Source organism: Scyliorhinus torazame, chromosome 10 (assembly GCF_047496885.1).
Source record: "Scyliorhinus torazame isolate Kashiwa2021f chromosome 10, sScyTor2.1, whole genome shotgun sequence".
Lineage (NCBI taxonomy): Eukaryota > Metazoa > Chordata > Chondrichthyes > Carcharhiniformes > Scyliorhinidae > Scyliorhinus > Scyliorhinus torazame.
In genome coordinates, this window is record NC_092716.1 from 179,753,076 (window position 1) to 179,774,225 (window position 21,150).

At 43.5% G+C, this 21,150-nt stretch overlaps 1 protein-coding gene across 8 annotated transcripts in view; it reads left to right on the plus strand.

The window, feature by feature from the left end:
- The first annotated feature begins 948 nt into the window (after positions 1-948).
- The window catches only part of incenp (inner centromere protein), a 62,807-nt gene continuing 42,605 nt past the window's right edge, over positions 949-21,150 (plus strand). For 2 of the 8 annotated variants that reach the window (XM_072466037.1, XM_072466044.1), the window contains exons 1-4: positions 1,467-1,582; positions 7,404-7,559; positions 12,726-12,821; positions 17,852-18,618. In XM_072466037.1, coding sequence (XP_072322138.1) covers positions 1,482-1,582; positions 7,404-7,559; positions 12,726-12,821; positions 17,852-18,618 — 1,120 coding nt within the window. In that variant the 5' untranslated portion in view covers positions 1,467-1,481. The other 6 variants (XM_072466041.1, XM_072466039.1, XM_072466042.1 and 3 more) reach the window with 6 other exon arrangements.

Sequence of the window (21,150 nt, forward strand, 5' to 3'; positions counted from 1 at the left end):
ACAAGGGAACACACATTGAACAGTAAGAAGCTCGGAATTACAGAGAACTCGATGGACCTTTGGGTGCAGGTCTAACGATCCGTGAACCAGCAGGACAGGTCGATAAGATGGCAAAGAAGGCATATGGGGTACTTTCCTTCATTAGACAAGGCGTAGAATATAAGAGCAGGGATGTTATCATGGAGCTGTATAAAATGCTACAGCTGCAGTACTGTGTGTAGTTCCAGTAGTAGAGAACAGCGAGGGGGAAGGGGGGGACCCGATTGAGGCGTACAAAATTGAGGGACAGAGATTAGGTAGATCGGAAGAAACCTTTCCCCTTAATAGAGCAGTCAATAACCAGGGGGCATAGATTTAAGGGCAGGAGATTTAGTGGGAATTTGAGCAAAATCTTTTTCACCCAGAGAGTGGGAGGAAACTGGGACTGAGGCAGGAATCCTCACTATTTAAGCAATTAGATGAGCACTTGAAATGCCATAGCTTACAAGACTACAGACCAAGTGCTGGAATACAGGTTTATGATAGGTGTTTGATGGCCGGCACAGACACGATGGGCCTCTGTGTTGTAAAAACTCTTATGACTCTATCTCCTGCAAGTCAAAAGGGACAATGTGAAAGGATGGTCGTTACTTCTATGCTTGCGTGGGAAGGGAGGGAGGGTGAGTGATGATTGAGCAGTGGACCAAGATGTGGGGAAAGTTAGTCCCCTTGGAACACTGAGAGGACAAAGCAGACAACAGAATACGGTGGCATCAGTTTGAAGCTGGTGCAAATGGCGAGAGGGTTGATCGGTTGAGGATACGATGATGTACTCGTGATTCTGGAAGGGGGCGGGGTAAGTGCAGAGCCATGACGGAAGTCCCTCCCGGCCTAAATGTATGGAGCAGGGACTCTTGCGTCAGTTCCGGCGTCTGTGCGTCAGTTCCGGCGTCTGTGCGTCAGTTCCGGCGTCTGCGTCAGGGCGGCTCCTTGGCCGCCATTGGTTCGGGCTGCAACTGCCGCTGAATTTAAAAGTTTAAACGGGTGAGGGCGCGCGCGGTGGTTGCTCGGCGCTCTCGGGTTTCTCCGCGACCTTCCGGTAAGCGGCTGCTGCTGCTCTCTGCCGGTGTCAGGACCGGGCTGGGAGGAGGGTGCTGCTGACGGCGGCTCCGGCTGGCTCTCTTCCCTCCCCACCCCAGCCCTGCGGGAGGAAAGGCGACTTCAAACTCTCCCAGAGCGGCAGGCCTGGCGGCGGCGGCGCTGGGCGGTGTGAACCGGTAAAAAAGTTGCTGTCTGGGAGCAAACAGCACGGCCTCCCCGGGAGACCGGGGGTTGCTATCGGATTGACTTTAAATACCGCGGGGGGCCGCAATTGGAATTAGTTTCTCTCTCAACCCCAGATAACGAATATTTGGTTTGTTTCTTTTGTGTTTTTTAAGCTGCAAAATGGCAGAGTGAGACTAGACGTATTTGTCACCGGGTGACACTGTTCGTTTCGCGGCATGTACCTTTCAACGTCTTTTTTCTCCGCACACTCATCTGACTTTTTGCAACCTCTTCGCTGTTTTGCTTGGTATTTGAATATTATGGAGAGGCAGCTTATGTATGTTATTGAGACTTCAAATTAAGTTATTGTTCCTCTACATTAGCTTAGTACAACGGTTTAATAATTTATATCACTAACAATTAAAAGCATTGTCACGGGCTACTTAATGACCTTCCCTCCATCATAAGGTGAAGATGCTCCTTGATGGTACAGTGTTCAATTACAGTTTGAAGAGTCATGATGTGGAGATGCCGGTGTTGGACTGGGGTGAGCACAGTAAGAAGTCTTACAACACCAGGTTAAAGTCCAACAATTTGTTTCAAACACTAGCTTTCGGAAAGCTAGAGTTTGAACAGTAGAAGTGTCTGCTGTCCAGGTCTGACTAAATGCAGGCACATTCAGGATTGTGCTGGTAAGCGATAAGTAAAATTGACTCCATACAAGTGTCAGGCAATGACCATCTCCAAGAAAAGTTCAATCAATTTTAAAAACGTATATGCGATAATTATTTTTAGTTTGCCAATAGCACTTTAAAAATATAGGACATTTGACAGAAATGGTGTCATTGGGAGCGTTTCTGATGAGAAGGAAAGTCCAACTGGGTGATGGTGAGAGATGTTCATAACTGGAATTATCGCTTGAGAAAGTGGGCTGTCTGAATATCTTGGGAGAGGATTAAAGTGTAGATTGGCGTGTTGTGATTATTCATAGAACATAGACCATTACAGCACAGTACAGGCCCTTCGGCCCTTGATGTTGCGCCGACCTGTGAAACCACTCTAAAGCCCATCTACACTATTTCCTTATCGTTTCCTGCATCCAAATGTTTGAAAGCAAATTTTAAACAATGGTTTTAGCATATCAATGTGTGTTTTTATGTTTCTAAGGAAATGTTCAAAGATTTGCATTTCTATCTGGCAACAGAGTATATTGACTCAGAACAACTTGATGTAGAATTGGTCTAGGTGGAGCTGAGGAGCAACAAGGGGAGGAAAACATTAGTGGGAGTTGTCTAGGCCTCCAAACTAGTGGCAGGGGTTGGCATTAAACAGGAAATACGTGATGCATGTGCATCGGATTGACTTTTAAATAGGTGTGATCGGGCATCAACTGGAGTTTATTTCTCTCTCAACCCCAAACTCTTGATAGTAAATATTTGGTGGTTTCAAACTCCAAATTTCTTTTTTTAAGTTGCAACATGGCAGGATGCTACAGTAGTTATGGGTGACTTTAATCTGCATATAGGCTGTACAAATCAAATTAGCATCAATATTGTGGCAGATGAATTTTTGGAGCGTACACGATGGTGTTTTAGACCAGTATATTGAGGAACCAACTGGGGAATGTGCTATCCTAGATTTGGTATTCTGCAATGAGAAGGTGTTAGTAATCTTTTCATTCCACCATGCCCCTTTCTCCCCTCTATCAAGTATATGATTCATCGCATTTCTATCCCTTTTCAGTTCTGCAGAAAGGTCATATGGTGTTTTTCTCTCTCCACAGGTCCTTTTCTCTCTCCACAGGTGCTGTCAGACCTGCTGCGTTAATCCAGCACTTTTTTCTGTTTTTATTTCAGATTTGCAGCCTCTGCAGTATTTTGCTTTTGATTAATAATCTTACAATACTCTTTCTTGCCTAAATATCAGTAGGCTTACATTAACGCTGCAATGAAGTTACTGTGAAAAGCCCCCTAGTTGCCACAATCCGGCACCTGTTCGGGATCACAGGGAGAATTCAGAATTATCAGCTGGTACGGGAATTGAACCTGCGTTGCTGGCCTTATTCTGCATCACAAACCAACTGTAACATTGTGCAGGATCCTTTCGGGGAAAATGACTAACATGATAGATGTTCATTAGGATGGAAAGTAAAGAAGTCTGATCTGAAACTAGCTCCCAAATGAGCTTTGACAAAGTCATCCAGACTCAAAACATTAGCTCTCTCTCTCCACAGATGCTGTTCGGCCTGCTGAGATTGTCCAGTATTTTCTGTTTTTAATCCCAAATCTAAACAAAGGAAACTACAAAAGTGAATTGGAACTAGGAACTCATCTCGGAATTGTATCAGTGCAGAAACACAAGAAAAGCGGCCCAACCAGGGCTTACAAAATAAATTTAAGGATAATATTTGATCCAAAGAGGAGTCCTATACAGTTGCTAGAAAAGGTATCCAACATGAGGATGGGGGAAGTTTAGTATTCAACAAAGGAGGACAAAGAGATTGATTGAGAGGCGAAAATAAGTCCCACGTAAAAGTGGACTATAAAAGCTTCCACGTATATAAAAAGATTAGTGAAGTCCGAAACAGGAGAATATATAATGGAGAACCAGGAAATTGCAGAGCAATTAAACAGCTACTTTGTTCTGTCTACACATAAAACACAAATAACTTCCCAGAAATGCGAAGGAATCCAGGGTCTAGTGAGAAGGAAAAATTTAAGGAAATTATTATTACTAAAAAAAAGTATTGAGGCAATGAATGGGACTGATTATCTACATCCCAGGGAGTTAAATGAGGTGGTCATGGAAATCGTGGGTGCGTTGGTTGTCATCTTCTAAAATTCTGTATATTCTAGAACAGTCGTGGCAGATTGCAAGGCGGCAAATGTAACCCCACTCTATTTTAAAAAGGAGGGAGGGAGAAAACTGAATTAAACACCAGTTAGCCTAACGTCAGTCATAGGGAAAATACTAGTCTATTACATAGACCACTTGGAGAATATCAACAGGATTAGACAAAGTCAACATGTATTTATGAAAGGGCAATCATGTTTAACAAACCTCCGTTCATTTTCTTTGAGGATGAAACTAGTAGAATAGGTAAGGGTGAACCAGTGGATGTGGTGTATTTGAATTTTCAGATTGGTGTGCAAATTTAAAGTACATGGGATTGTGTGTAATGTATTGGCATGTATTGAGAATTGGTTAGCAGATAGGAAACAGTAGGGGCAGCACGGTAGCCTTGTGGATAGCACAATTGCTTCACAGCTCCAGGGTCCCAGGTTCGATTCCGGCTTGGGTCACTGTGTGCGGAGTCTGCACATCCTCCCCGTGTGTGCGTGGGTTTCCTCCCACAGTCCAAAGATGTGCAGGTTAGGTGGATTGGGCATGATAAATTGCCCTTCGTGTCCAAAATTGCCCTTAGTGTTGGGTGGGGTTACTGGGTTATGGGGATAGGGTGGCGGTGTTGACCTTGGGTAGGGTGCTCTTTACAACAGCCGGTGCAGACTCGATGGGCCGAATGGCCTCCTTCTGCACTGTAAATTCTATGATCTATGAGTAGGAATAAATGGGCCTTGTTCGAAGTGGCAGGCATTGACTAGTAGGGTCCTGTAGGGATCAGTGCTTGGGGCCCACCTACTCAAGATATACATCAATGATTTGGATGAGGAAACAAAAAGTAACATTTCCAAGCTTGCTGATGACACAACTTGGTTAAGAGGCTTCATGGTGATTTAGGCAAGTTGAGCGAGTGGGCAAATGTGTGTCAGATAAATGTGAAATTATCCACTTTGGATGCAGAAACAGAATGGCAGAGTATTATTTAAATGGCGATGGATTGGGAAATGTTGACATACAAACGGGCCTGGATGTCCTAGTACACCAGTCACTGAAAGCAGGCATACTGTAGGGCAAGCAGTTAGGAAGGCAAATGGTATATTGGCCTGCATTGCAAGAGGACTGGAGTACACTAACAAATATGTCTTGCGTTAGCTTGCAGGGCCTTGGTGAGACCACATCTTAGTATTGTGGGCAGTTTTGGTCTCATTATCTCAAAAAGGATATACTTGCCATAGAGGGAGTGCAGCAAAGGTTCACCAGACTCGTTCCTGGGATGGCAGGATTGTCTATGAGGAGAGATTGTGTCAACAAGGCCTGTATTCGTTGGGATTTAGAAGAATCAGTGGGGGTTTAAACCAGTTTGGCAGACTGGTTGCAGGAATGATGTTTCCCCTTTGCCCCACCACCTTTTCCTCGTGTTCTAAAATGTCAAATACCTATGAATATTCAGGTCCCAGCCGTAGTCACCTTGGAACCACTTCTTCAATGGCTATTATACTAATTCATTTTTATTTGCGCTATCAATTCATCTATCTTATGAATGTTACATGCATTCTTATAAAGATCCTTTAATTCAGACTTTTTATCGTTTTTCTCTATTGTGACCTTGTATGCTAATGCACACTTGTGTTTATCCCTTGGTCCTTCCTGTCACAATCTATTACCAGAACTATTGGCGCTTCATTTCTAACTTTCCAGATCTCCCCTCGCGTGAGCCCTCTTTCCCCACTAACTGACATAAAGCAAATCGTAGCACTTCTTTAACATGTGCAGCAAAGCAAAGTTATAGAAAACATTTTTAAAATCTTGATTTATATATTTCACAACCTTGGGAGTTGTAATGTAAGAAAATTGGAGGTCAGTCAGTGTAAATAAAGATTTTTCATTACTGATTTTGGGTATTTTCCACAATCTTTCTTTTGGTAGTGTTAGTTTTCCTTTATTGAATAGTGTCTTTGGATCCGTTATGTCACCTGAGAAGAGATGGTCAGTTTAATGAGTCGCCTGAAAGACCTTATCTATGTTTATACGGTATGCTCTTATTACTACGATTTATTTAAAAAAAAAATTTTATTCCAAACACAATCAATGAATCACAGTCCTCCAAAGACACCACATGACACAACCAAACTCCAAACAGTTTGTCATATTCCCCATTTACTCCCCTTAACTAGCAAACAACCCCACCCCAAACCGATTGGCAACAAACTGATTCTTGAATAGAGACCAGAAGAGCCTCCACCTTGCTTAAAATCCTTCCTCTGACCCATTAAAAGTGAACTTAATTTTTTCCAGTTGTAGGAACTCTGCCAATCCTCCAACCATACCAACAACCTCCGTGGTACTGCCGACCTCCACCACGATAGAATTCGCTGCTGGGCAATCGGAGTGGCGAAGGCCACGACATCAGCCCCCCTCCCCTTCAGTAACTCCGAAGATTGCCACCTATGGGCATGGCACCATCTTCAGCCCTGCAATCTCTGATATGTCTCAAAGATAAAGGTCCAGAATCCCCCTAGCTTCAGGCAAGACCAAACCCCACCTTACCCCTCCCCTGCACCTCTCACATCCTCTACCTCCGGGAACAACCTGCTCATATGAGCCCACGTCATATGAACCCTGTACACCGGCTTAAATTGCAACAGGCTTAACCTGACACGGAACCCTGTACACCGGCTTAACCTGGCACGGGATTATGTCAAGTTCACCCGGTGCATAATTCATTTATTACTATGCGGAGGTGATGTTGGAGTCTCCTGGATCTTGATTCCATGATGTACTGACTCGGGCAAGAAGTTCACTGAACCAAGGCTGACTCTGTATCTTGTGCTTTAACTGTTCCCTGATTGTGATAGGTTAGCTAAGTGCTGGCAATTGTTCATGGTAATGGTTCTTGGATGATGTGATGTTTTTATTTTCGTCAAGAAGGCTGTCACACGTTCCATGGGCACATATTCCAGGACTTGAAAGCAGTGGTTAGCACTGTTGCTTCACCGCGCCAGGGTCCCAGGTTCGATTCCTGGCTTGGGTCACTGTGCGGAGTCTGCACGTTTTCCCCATGTCTCCGTGGGTTTCCTCCCACAAGTCCCTGAAGACATGCTTGTTAGGTGAATTGGACATTCTGAATTCTCCCTAAGTGTATCCGAACAGGCACTGCCAGAGTGTGGCGACGAGAGGCTTTTCAGTAACTTCATTGCAGTGTTAATGTAAGCCTACTTGTGACAATAAATATTATTATTATAAATGAAACTGGGTAATTTAAATCACTTAATTTAGCAAACAAAACTTTAATTGACACTTTTTTTTTTGTCATTCAGTGACATCATGGCTTCTAGAGAAGCAATCATAATGGTGGACACTGATAACATGCTGCAGTATTTAAGTGGAAAGCTTAATAATGTTATTGAAGATTTCAAAGAGAATACAGTATGGCTGGAAGAAATCCAGGAGGAAGCCCAGAAGATGTTTATCAGGTAAAAATTGTCTTTGGGACATAGCAAATTCCATGTTATGTGTTATGTCTCTTGTTTTGAGGGGTGGTTAGCCACAGAACTGACCCATGAATCTGCACTGATTTGAAGTTTAGATTTTGTATAACTCCATAACTTGCTTTTGACCACCGGCCTATTTGGTAGGTTATTCAAAATATTTTGCGAAGATTGGTGAATTAAAAAACTGAGACTAATCATTTCACATCATTAAGAACAAAGCTGAATTTCAACTGGCATTTGGTTCAAGATATCATTAAAGGATTTGTTTATTAAAGTCAAATTCTGTCAAATTAAAGTCAAAGATGAGATCACAAAGCACTTGGAAGTGCATGATAAAACTGAGTCAGCACGGCTTTGTCAGAGGTCGTGTTTGACAAATCTGTTCGAGTTCTTTAAGGAGATAACAAGGAAGTTAGACAAGGAGAAACAGTGGACGTGATTCATTTAGATTTCCAGAAGGCCTTTGACAAGGTGTCTCATAGGAGACTGTTAAATAAGTTAAAAGCCCATGGTGTTCAGGGTAAGATCCTGGCATGAAGGGCCGCATGGTGGCACAGTGGGTTAGCCCTGCTGCCTCACGGCGCTGAGGTCCCAGGTTCGATCCCGGCTCTGGGTCATTGTCCGTGTGGAGTTTGCACATTCTCCCTGTGTTTGCGTGGGTTTCGCCCCCACAACCCAAAGATGTGCAGGCTAGGTGGATTGGCCACACTAAATTGCCCCTTAATTGGAAAAAAATGAAGTGGGTACTCTAAATTTAAAAAAAAAAAAGATCCTGGCATGGATAGAGGATTGGCTGACTGGCAGAAGGCAGAGAGTGGGGATAAAGGGGTCTTTTTCAGGATGGCAGCCAGTGACTAGTGGTGTGCCTCGGGGGTCTTGTGCTGGGACCACAACTTTTTTTACAATATACATTAATGATCTGGAAGAAGGTAGTGAAGGCACTGTTGCAAAGTTTGCAGATGATCCAAAGATCTGTAGAGGGACAGGTAGTATTGAGGAAGCAAGGGGGCTGCAGAAGGACTTGGACAAGCTAGGAGAGTGGGCAATGAAGTGGCAAATGAAATGCAATGTGGAAAAGTGAGGTTATGCACTTTGGAAGGAGGAATCTAGGCATAGACTATTTTCTAAATGGGAAAATGCTTCAGAAAGCAGAGGCACAAAGGACTTGGGAGTCCTTGTTCACAATTCTCTTAAGGTTAATGTGCAGGTTCAGTCAGCAGTTAAGAAGGCAAATGCAAGGTTAGCATTCATGTTTAGAGGGCTAGAATACAAGACCAGGGATGTACTTCTAGGCTGTATAAGGCTCCGGTCAGACCCCATTTGGAGTATTGTGAGCAGATTTGGGCCCAATATCTAAGGAAGGATGTGCTGGCCTTGGAAAGGGTCCAGAGGAGGTTCACAAGAATGATCCCTGGAATGAAGAGCTTGTCGTATGAGGAACGGTTGAGGACTCTGGGTCTGTACTCGTTGGAGTTTAGAAGGGTGAGGGAGGATCTTCTTGAAACTTACAGGATACTGCGACTCCTGGATAAGTGGACGGGGAGAGGATGTTTCCACTTGTAGGAAAAACTAGAACCAGAGGACACCATCTCAGACTAAAGGGGCGATCCTTTAAAACCGAGATGAGGAATTTCTTCAGCCAGAGGGTGGTGAATCTGTGGAACTCTTTTCTGCAGAAGGCTGTGGAGGCCAATTCACCTGAGTGTCTTTAAGACAGAGATAGATAGATTTTGATTGATAAGGGGTTATGGGGAGAAGGCAGGAGAATGGGGATGAGAAAATATCAGCCGTTATTGAATGGCGGAGCAAGCTCGATGGGCCAAGTGGCCTAATTCTGCTCCTATGTCTTATGGTCTTAAAGGCTGAATTAAGGCATCACTTTATGCAAAATTCAAAACACAACAATAAGAAAAGCAGCAAAAATTTACTGGCAGCATTGCAGTCAAACAGCATCACCAAGCAGCCATAACTTCCTTGATATGTCTACTGCTTGAACCACTCCTCTGTTTGTTTCAAGAATCCATCTAAACATCCCTCTTTCAAAATGCAACTGTATTCCTCCACAAAAATCAAGTTTGGTATTTCTATCTGTGGCTGTAATGTCATTTTATCTTGCAGTAGATTACGATTAGCAATTGGATATATACGCATTATTGTTGGAACTTGCTGTGAAGAAGAAGAATGTTTGTAACTCTGCTGTTTTGCAGTAAGCAATCCTGTTTGGCCCTCTTCTATTTCACAGCTACACTTCAACAATAGAAAACACGTTGGGTTCCATTAGATTAGGCAGACAACACTCAGTTTTATATTACTAGCACCCCTCGGTTGCTGTGTTTTGTCTCACTGCTTGTCTGACATCCAATATCAGATGCAGAGAAACTTCCTCCGAATAAATATTGGAAGGAAGGAATTATGTTTGGTCCCTGCTGCAATCAGTTTGTGACATTTGCTCATTTTACAATACTATAATGTCTGGCAGGATGCAAAGTGATATGTCATTGGGTGCCCCTACTGTCAACAATAAGGCCTCCAGCAATATTGCCTCCAGCTCTGTTTGCCATATACTTTTCGGCCAATGTCCAGTATGCCCTCCAAGATCTTGACACAGGAGTACACATTCACATCGGGACATACAGCAATCTCTAACTTGCGAAGACTTAAAGCCTGCACAAAGGTTACTGAACAGCTATTGAGTGAACTCTTGTTCGTGGGTGACTTTGCTCTCGTATTACATTCTTTTTTTTCTATAAATTTAAGTACCCAATTATTTTTTTTTCTAATTTAGGGGCAATTAAGCTTGGCCAATCCACCTGCCCGGCACATCTTTTGGGGGGTGAGACCCATGCAGACGGGGAGAATGTGCAAATTCCACACGGGTAGGGATCGAACCAGAGTCTTCAGCCGTGAGGCAGCAGTGCTAACCACTGTGCTGCCCTATAGTACATACTCTAAATGACATTTAGCTGCTTGGTGGTTGCTTTTCCCTAACCTTGGTCTGACAAATCTGGGGAAGAAAGAGATCTTCTATCAATCTGTCCCTGGCCAAATCGTCCAATATCCCACAGTTTCTATCAACAACCAAACTCTGCTTTTGTTCAGAGGTTTTGCTATCTAGGAGTATCCTCTCTGAATATCTGTTAGATGACTAAATCACCCATCACCTGGTAAAAGCAAGCTCTCCATTTGGCAGGCTCATAAAGCTAGTTTAGCACAGGGCTAAATCGCTGGCTTTGGAAGCAGACCCAGGCAGGCCAACAGCACTGTTCAATTCTCGTACCAGCCTCCCCGAACAGGTGCCGGAATGTGGCGACTAGTGACTTTTCACAGTAACTTCATTTGAAGCCTACTTGTGACAATAAGCGATTTTCATTTCATTTTCATATTCTGGATAAAGGTCAAAGTCTATCAGGCAGTGATTCTTGCACTACTTTTATGGGTGTAAGACTTGGACAACCTAATGGCATCAGACACACAGCATTCCATCTTCACTGATCTGTTTGCAACATCAGGTGGCAGGACAAAATCCCAACACAGGTTCTTGCAAAGTGCTACATACCTGAGATTGAGGACATGCTTATTAGAGCCACATGCTCATGTGGCTAGCATGCAGGATTTCCAGATACCAGAGGCAGCACTTGATAGCCAGCTGAGCATGGGAACTGAACTACATTCTGTGGTAGATAATTCCACAGATTCGCCACTCTCTGGGTGAAGAAATTTCTCCGCAGTCCTAAAAGATTAACCCCTTTCTTCAAACTATGACCCCTAGTTCTAAAGCACATCTCCTCTCTCCCCCCCACCCCCCCCAAAGCATCGGCACCATTCTTTCTGAATCCACCATGTCTAATCCGAATTTTGTAAGTTTATATGAGACCCCCCCCCCCCCCCACTCTTCAAAACTGCAATTAATATAATCCTAACTGACTTGGTGTCTCCTTGTATGACAGTCCTGCCATCCAGGGAATCAGTCTGGTAAATCTACGTTGCATTCCCTCCACAGCAAGAACATCCTTCCTCTGATAAGGACACCAAAACTGCACACAATACTCCAGGTGTGGCCTCACCAATGCTCTGTACATTTGCAGTAAATCCTGTCTCTTCCTATATTCAAATCCACAAATCCTTTCTCTATGAAGGCCAACATACCATTTGCCACCTTTTACTGCCTGCTGTACCTGCACACTTACTTTCAGCGACTGATACGTGAGGACACCAAGGTCTTGCTGAGTATCCACCTCTCTCTCAATTTACATCCATTCCAATAATAATCTGCCTTCCTATTTTTGCGACCGCAAGTGGAGAACCTCCCATTTATCCACATTATACTGCATGTGCCCACTCACTCAGCCTGTCCAAGTCCCGCTGAAGTATCTCTGCATTCTCCTCACAGCTCACCCTCCCACCCACTTGAGGGGCAATTTAATGTGGCAATTCACCTACCTTGTACATCTTTGGGTTGTGGGGGTGAGACCCACGCAGACTTGGGGAGAATGTGCAAACTCGAAACAGTCAGTGTCCCGGGGCCTGGAAAAAAAATAATTGGATACACTGAATTTTTTTTTAAAATGGAAGCAAAAAGTTGGAATAAATTGGTCTTTTTCTGTATGGCAGGCAATAACTAGAGGGGTATCGCAGGGATATGTTCTCGGACCCCAATTGTTCACATGTTAATGATTTAGGGCGAGGGAACTAAATTTATTTTCTCCAAATTTGCAGGTGATACAAAGTTGGGTGGGAGGGTGAGCTGTGAGGAGAATGCAGAGATGCTTCAGCGGGACCCACCGATGTTCCTTTAATCACACATCTCTAATTTCCTGCCTCGTACTATTCCCAACATTAGCACTGCAGTTTGGTGGTTTGTATACCATCCCTGCAAATGTTTTTTCCCCATGATGTTTCTCAGCTCGATCCAGATTGATTCCACATCATCTGTATTAATATCTTTTGCAATATTGTACCACTATCTTCTTTAATCAACATTGCAACTCCACCACCTTTTCTTTTATGTCTGTCCTGCCTAAAAACTGAATAGTCCTCAATGTTTAGTTCCTATCCTTGGTCACCATGGAGCCATGTCTCCGTAATCCCAGTTACATCATAATATTGAATAGAGATGAGTTTTACTACGCAAATTGAAATGTTTTTCAGTGATTTTAATGCAGAGCCTGAGTTGATGCCCAAAACACCTTCAGAGAGAAAGAGGCGTAGGAGACGTCCATCTGTGGCCCAAGATTTCAGTAAGAGGTAAGTGGTGTTAGTGAAATGTGGTATAGTTCAATCTAACAGATTGAAATGAAATGAAATAAATCGCTTATTGTCACAAGTAGGCTTCAAATGAAGTTACTGTGAAAAGCCCCTAGTCGCCACATTCCGGCGCCTGTTCGGGGTGGCTGGTTCGGGAACTCAACCGTGCTGCTGGCCTGCCTGGTTCTGCTTTAAAAGCCAGCGATTTAGCCCTGTGCTAAACAGCCCCGATTGATTGATATGATTTCAGATTGATATGATTTCAGTTTTTTTTTGTAAAGGTAAAGTTTTAGTGGTCTAATCCCACTTCCCAGCACTTAGCCCATAGCCTTGAATGTTAAGGAGTTTCAAGTGATCGTCCAATTACTTTTTAAAGATTGTGAAGTTTCCTGCCTCAACTACCCTCCTAGGAAATGCACTCCAGATTCCTACTATCCTCTGGGTGAAGAGAAATTTCCTCAAATCCCATCTATACCTCCTTTCACCTTACAATTATACCCCCTGAAGGGTTATTTACTATTCAACTAAGGGGGCAGCTGTTTCTTTGCTCCTCATAATCTTATACACTTCAATCAGATCCCCTCTCAGTCTTCTCTGCTCCAAAGAAAACAACTGCTTATCCAACCTCTCTTCATAGATAAAATGCTCCATCACAGACATGCAACATTCTGGTGACTCTCCTCTGCACCCTCTAGTGCAAGCACATCCTTCCTATAGTGCAGTGGCCAGAACTGCACACAGTACTCCAGCTGTGGCCTAACCAAAGTCCTGTACAGTTTCAATGCACTGCTCTTGTATTCTATGAAGGCACATGAAGATGACTTGGAGGGGACCCTCCAGGTGGTGGGTTCCCAGATATCTGCTGCTCTTGTCCTTCTAGATGGTAGTGGTCGTGGGTTTGGAAGATGTTGAAGGCACGTGTCCCATATTCTTTCTTAACTGCCTTATTAACTTGTCCTACCGCCTTTAGGGATCTGTGAGCAAGCACCCCAAGATCCCTCTATTCCTCTTGAGCTTCCTCGTGCATTTCAATGAATGCTCCCTTGTGTTTCTCCTTACAAAGTGCATCATCTCCACTTTTCAGGATTGCATTCCATCTGCCACTGATGTGCCCATCTGACCAATCCGTGCCTACTTCCTGTAACCCAAGACCACCTTCACTGTCAACCACCCGGCCAATCTTCGAGCGACATCAAATACATTATCCTCATCTACATACCTGGTCATCTACTTGAAAAATTCAATCAAATGTGTTAGGCATGACCTCCCTCTGACAAAGCCATGCTGACTGCCCCGATTAAATCCAAGGGCGATTGATTCTGTCCTTCAGACTTTTCTCCAATAACTATCACTGATGTGAGACTCACTTGTCTGTTTCCAAAATAATTCATTTACAAAATGTGGGCGTCGCTCGTTAGGCATTTATTGCCCATCCCTAGTTGCCCTTCAGAAGGTGGTGAGTTGCCTTCTTAAACCACTGCTGTTCTTGAGGTGGAGGTCCACCCACTATGCTGTTAGGGAGGGAGTTCCAGGATTTGCCCCAGCGACGGTGAAGGAACGGCGATGTATTTCCAAGTCAGGGTAGTGAGTGACTTGGAGGGGACCCTCCAGGTGGTGGGTTCCCAGATATCTGCTGCTCTTGTCCTTCTAGATGGTAGTGGTCGTGGGTTTAGAAGATGTTGAAGGAACCTTGATGAGTTACTGCAGTGCCTCTTGTACATGTTACACATGACTGTCACTGTTTGTTGGTGTTGGAGGGTTTGAATATTTGTAGAAGGTGGAGCATCAAACTGGCTATTTGTCCTGGATGTTGTTGAGATTCTTGTGTGTTGGAGCTGCACTCAATCAGGCAAGTTGAAAGTATTCCATTACATTCCTGACTTGTGCCTTGTAGGTGGTGGACAGGCTTTGGAGGGGGTCTTTGCCCTCCCCTGATGGCCACAGTATTAATGCGGCTAGTCTAGTTCAGTTTTCTGATCAATTATAACCCCCAGCATGTTGATTGTGGGTGATTCAGCGATGGTAATGCCATTGCATGTTAACGGGTGGTGGTTTGATCCTCTCTTGTAGGAGATGGTCATTACCTGGCACTTGTGTGGCACAAATATAACTTGCCTCTTGTCAGCCCAAGCCTGGATCACGTCCAGGTCTTGCTGCATTTTGACATGGGCAGCTTCATTATCTGAAGAGTCACGAATGAATTTCCTGGCTTACCTTTACCACTCCACTCTTCTTGAAAAGTGGAACCACATTAGCAGTCCTCTGGTACCTCCTCTGTGGCCAGAGAGAAGTTAAAAATTGAGCCCCTGTCATTTCCTCCCTTGCCTCCCACTGCAGCCTTGGTTACAACATTTGTGGACCTGGGGGTTTGTCCACTTTTAAGCCCACCAAAACCTCCAATACCACCTCACACCCTTTGTCAAACTGCTCAACAACCTCCCTCTATCTGAATTCTGCACCCACATCCTCCTCCTCAAGTGTTGATAGATGTGAATTACTTTTTAACGCCCTACCAATGTCATCCAGCTTGACGCACAGATTACCCCCTTGGTCCCTAATGTGTCCTCCTCTTTCCTGGGTTATCCTCTTCCCCATAATATACTTATGGAATATCTTGGGGTTTTCCCTAACCTTAACCCGCCAATGCTTTCTTGTGCCCCTTCTTTGCTGTCGTAATTGCTTTTTTGAGTTCCTTCCTGCAATTTCTGTAGTCAACAAGGGTCTCTGTAGATATGCTCCCTTTTCCTTCTTGTCCAGTCCTGAATATTCCTAGATATCTAGGGTTCTCTGGACTTGTTGCTCCTACATTTCACCTTAAAGGGAACATGTTGGACCTGCACACTCGCTAATTCCATTTTGAACATCCTATATCTGCTGTAGATTTACCCAGAAGTAGCTGTTCCCAGTCTACTTTTGCCAAATCCTGCCTTATTTTAATGCCCCAATTCAAAGCAGCTTTTTTTTTTTTTTTTTGCAGGCTATTTCTTTTTCAATGACAAATTTAAAACTTAGTGTTGTGGTTGCTATCACTAAAATGCTGCCCCACTGCTACCTCGAGCACCTGCCTTGCTTCGTTCCCCAGAACTACGTCCAGCACTGCACCATCCCTTGTTGGACTGTTGACATGGTGATATAAAAAGCTCTCGAGTACATTTCCAGAAATCTGTCCCCTCTCAACCTCCCTAATTGACTTGAGTGGTTTCAGAGGGCAGTTGAGTCAATCACCTTACAAACGTTGACAGGCTGTAATTAGTGTTGTGCTGCTACGATCAGTGCTGAGGCTTTTGAGTGTTGACATTCTATATTAATGACTTGAAAAGAGATCAATGTATCCAGGTTTGCTGGCAAAAGCTAGGTCTGAATACCAGCTGAGGGGGAATACAAATGGTAGCAGAATTCATTTTTTGTTTTAACAGATGCAAAACTTGTAAATGTTGATGTTCAGAGGGAGGTTGGTCTACTCCATATCCGGTGCACAGTTTTGGTCTCCATATCTGTGGGAGAATATTTATATTTTGGAGTCAATGCAACAAATGCTTACTCTATTTAATTCCTGAGATGGGACGGTTGACCTGACCTATGATGGGCTGAGTTAATTTGGCCGATACCCTCTGGTGATTTGGAAGAATTTAAGCATACAGGATTCTGAAGATGCTTGTTAGGATCGGCATTGAGGGATTGATTTTGCCCTTGACTGAAGAGCCTAGGACATGGGGAAATAATCCCACACTAAAGAGTTGCTCATTGGCGACTTGAGATGAGAAATGTCTTCAGTCGGGGGTTGTGGGTGCTCCATTGTTGGCCGAGATAGATTTTTTGGTTTTGGAATCAATGGCTATGGGGAGCGGTTGGAAATTGAAGTTGAGGCAGAAGATCAGCTGTGATCATAACGAATGGCTGAGCCGACTCCAAAGGATTGTATGGGCTACTTGTGCTCCTATTTTTCATGTAAAATTCTATCTTTTTTCAGGCTGTGAACCACTTGCTTGCTGGCTCTGAGCAGTCTGCTGGATAGTTTGGAATTGCTTTGACTTTAGTAAATCCTAGGAGTCTGAACATAGAACATACAGTGCAGAAGGAGGCCATTTGGCGCATCGAGTCTGCCCCAACCCACTTAATCCCTCACTTACACCATATCCCCGTAACCCATTAACCCCTCCTAAACCTTTTTGGATGCTAACAGCAATTTAGCATGGCCAATCCACCTAACCTGCATGTCTTTGGACTGTGGGAGGAAACCCACGCAGACACGGAGAATGTGCAGAATCCGCACACAGTGACCCAGCAAACCTGGGATCCTGGCGCTGTGAAGCCACAGTGCTAGCCACTTGTGCTGCCGTGCTGCAGGGAAGTATATACAGAGGTTGCCTATCCAACTACAGTCATGTTTGCAGATGTGAATGAGTTGCTGTATTTCCCAAAGGTGCTGGTGTAGAATTTTGTGGCATCTTGGAGACCGATCTATCCTAACTTTGAAAGATCAAATGGCAAAAATTAGTAAAAGATTGCTGAGGTTGGGGAGGGGTGTGGTGGTTGTGGGGAAGCCCAGTTTCTTTTTCTGATAAATAGTGATATAGAAGAAAGATGAGATCTTACTTAGTTCAACAAAATGCTCAGAGAAGTTTCTGACCACTATGGAACAATTGGCAAGTAACATGGAGGTGAATCTTTTTCCTCTGGGTACATTGCGCCAGCTTTCCCTTGCGAGGTCCTGCTCAACTCCTCTGCCTATGTCAAAACATGTCAGCCAGTGTTTTTAGAACCGAGGTTGTGGTTGTGCATGTTTTGGTGAGAACAGGACATGGCTTGGATGTGTTCACCTCCATGGTAAAATAGTTGCTGGCATCAGCTTTTGTGCTGTCATGGTGGAAAAGTAGTGAACAATTCGAACTGGTGGAACTGAGCCAGAGTTGAGGCATGTCCCTAACGCTTGTGTAAAGAAAACTATTGCAAATGTGAATTTTGCTATCCTCATTTGAGAGCTGTACCTCAAAGTTAATCTGATTTATGCAGAGATTTTATTTCTCCAGACTTTCTAGAAACCGAAGGAATTTAAGACGTTCTTCAATTCAACGGACAAAAATCCAAAGTAGGTTGGTTGAGGAAGATGATGGTGGTTGCAATAAAATAATTGAGCAGACCCATCCTGTACGCTTAACACGATCAACAGCACGTGCAATAGCGGAAGCCAATCTTGAAACTGAGAAAAACAGTGAGTCCCCTTTTATCCCAGTGAACGGTCGTGTGCCATTGGTTGTTCTGTCACTGAATGACTGTAGGAAAAGTGTGGAGTTGCACAAAAAAGGTCAGACCGTTAACTTGACCAAAACTCTGCTTACTACTTCTGAAGAAATGAAATTGGCTCAAAAGGAATTTGAAACAAAACCAACTCCTTTAAATGGATCCATTTTAGAAACATTGACTCCTGCCACTGCAGTAACTGCCAAGAGTCCAAATCGTGCAGCAACCAAGGTGAAAATAGCAGAGGCTGTTGCTGCTAAAGAAAATAGGGTGGAGAGTGAATATTGTTTAGCTGGCCAGGAGTTAAATAATATTCCGGGATCCTTAGCTCTCGATGAGAACTGCATCTCCGAAGATGAAAGCCAGGCTACTCGTAGAATGGTTCATAGGTCAGTACGTAAAAGCACTGCCAGCCGCCGGTCCAGCTGCCTTAAGTTGGTGGATAAATATTCATTGAATGTTCAACGGACTGCCATGGTACAGGAAGCAGTTAAGAAATCATTGCGTAAATCAAGTGCTAAGAGGAAGAATGTGCTGGAGTCCTCTGCCTCCAGCTGTGAGTATAATTTGTCTAAATCATTAAACAACTTATTTACAATGTATACCTTGTGTTCAGACTGCAGAATGACAATTAAACTCTGCCACTTAACTATGTAGTACAATAACATTGAACTTCAGGTGTAGCAATGCATGTAAATGGATTTGCATTGTGCCAAGGAAAAGAAGTCTCTTCTTGCAGCTTGTACTGATTAACCTGTTTATTGTGGCAGGCCTTTCTCTCTTGGGCTTAATGAGCAATGACTTGGATCATTTGGGATAAAGAGGCTAGTTTATTCTTCCTAATCTTACAGAATGGCGTGCTTGAAAGTGAGAGCATTGTCAGCTTGTGAGAAGGATGCTGCCCTTCTGTCTACTGCACCTACAGCAAAGAGGGAACATTTTTAGCATCCTGCAGAGAGCTATGCTGAAGACCCACTCCTGTTCTACCTCTTGATATATCTCATTGCTGATTCAATCTACTTTAATAAGAACATTAGAAATAGGACAACGTGGTGGCGCAGTGGTTAGCATTGCTGTCTCGCCGCTGAGGTCCCAGGTTCGATCCTGGCTCTGGGTCACTGTCCGTGTGGAGTTTGCAAAGTCTCCTCGTGTGTGTGGGTTTTGCCCCCACAACCCAAAGATCTGCAGGATCGGTGGATTGGTCACACTAAATTGCCCTTCATTGGAATTAAATGAATTGGGTACTCGGAAATTTTTTTTTTTAAATTTAAAACATAAGAAATAGGAGTCGGGATGGACTTTGCGTCCTTCCAGCCTGCTCTGCCTTTTGTGTAACATCATGGTTAAGCTTTGACATCAACTCCTCCTTCACCCTCTTTTCCTTTTATTCCCAAAAACCTATCTATTCCCTCAAAATATACTCTGGGGGAACATAGTGGAGTAGACTAGAGAATTTGAATCTCTCAAAGATTCACAACCCTCTGTGAAAGAACTCCTCACTCCCTTATCCTGAGACTATGATCCCTAGTTCTTGACTTTCCGGCCAGACAAATCTCTGCATTTATACTGGAGGACTTTAAAGAATTTATCCATGTGATTGCCTCTCAAACCATAGAATATGAACTGATTCTACTCCATCTCTCCCTCAAGAGAGCCCTGCCATCACCAATCAATCCAGTGAACTTTTGTGGTCCCGCTAAAGTGTATCTCCTGTATTTGGTACCGAGACTAAAACTATACAGTACTTACAAAGCCCTGTAAATGCACAGCAAATCTACCTTGTGCTCCAGCCCACTTGCCATATGTAGGTCATTTGGCCCCCTTAAGTCTGTTTCACCCTTCTGCGATCATAGCTGATCTGCTACCTAATTTTATGTATTAAGAATGTGGGTGAAGATTGGTACGTTACGGATAGCACAAATATATTAAGGGGAGATGGTGGGATAGTGGTATTGTGACTGGGTTAGTAATCCAGGCACCCAGGGTAATACTCTGGGGACCTGGTTCAAATCCCACCACAAGAGTAAAAAGGATATCTGATTTTAAAAATCAAATTTGACCCAGCATCAATTGTTGTGAGTAGAAGTGTTTCTAACTTCTACCACCTTTTTTATATGTAGAAATATTTCCTCTTTGGAGAGTGGGTGATACGCAATGGGCCTTCTGTGCCACAATGATTCTGTGATTTTATTTTCACTCCTGGAATGTATGGTTGTAATATTTAGAGGCTGCCCCCAACCAATCCTAGATTCACCAACCAGCAGAAATAGTTTCTATCTTCCTAAACATCACCAGACTTTGTAATTTTCTTGTAATTTAACCTGTGACACCTTTTTTTATTGAATGCATTTTGAAAATCCAATTATGCACCTCCACTGGTTTCCTTCTATCTGCTATGCTAATTGGATCCACGAGAAAGACTGCCTACTTCCGTCCTCCTGTAATATGACCTGTCTCTACCCCAACATCGACACATTAGCTTCTGAAACCTTCATTCCTGCCATTGTCATTTCCAGACCACCTTATTGTAAAGTTGCGTTGGTTGGTCCTCAGCCCTCTGTAAATTTCTTGTCTTGCACCAATCCGCTTGACCCTCCCCACATTTGTGCTGACCTACAATGATAATTGTTAGTCCTGTATCACAGTATGTTACTTGTCATTGCTTCAAGCACAAATATTCATTAAGAGGAAAGTTCATAAGTTTTTTTGGGGTAACCATTTACTTTCAAATTCTCTTGATGTGATATCTGTCCCCAGATGTTTTGTATCTGCATGGCATAATGTTCTTTGATTTGGGGGCATTGTTGACATCTGATGAAGCTATGTTTGGCCAAGTTGGAGAAGGAATACATAGTGTTGAAGGGGGCGCTGTCCATTTTCTTCTCAATTGGCCATGAATTGCTCTGTCCTTTTACTACTTTTTAATCATAACCTAATATGGTATATTGCACAAGGAATCCATCTACTTGAATGTTGCGACTGACTTTGAATCCAGATTTAAGCAAATATTTGTTCAAATTTCTATTTAGCGTGCTTTTTTTGTTTAAAATCACAATTTAATTCGTAATATGTCTGCTTTTTCTTTGTA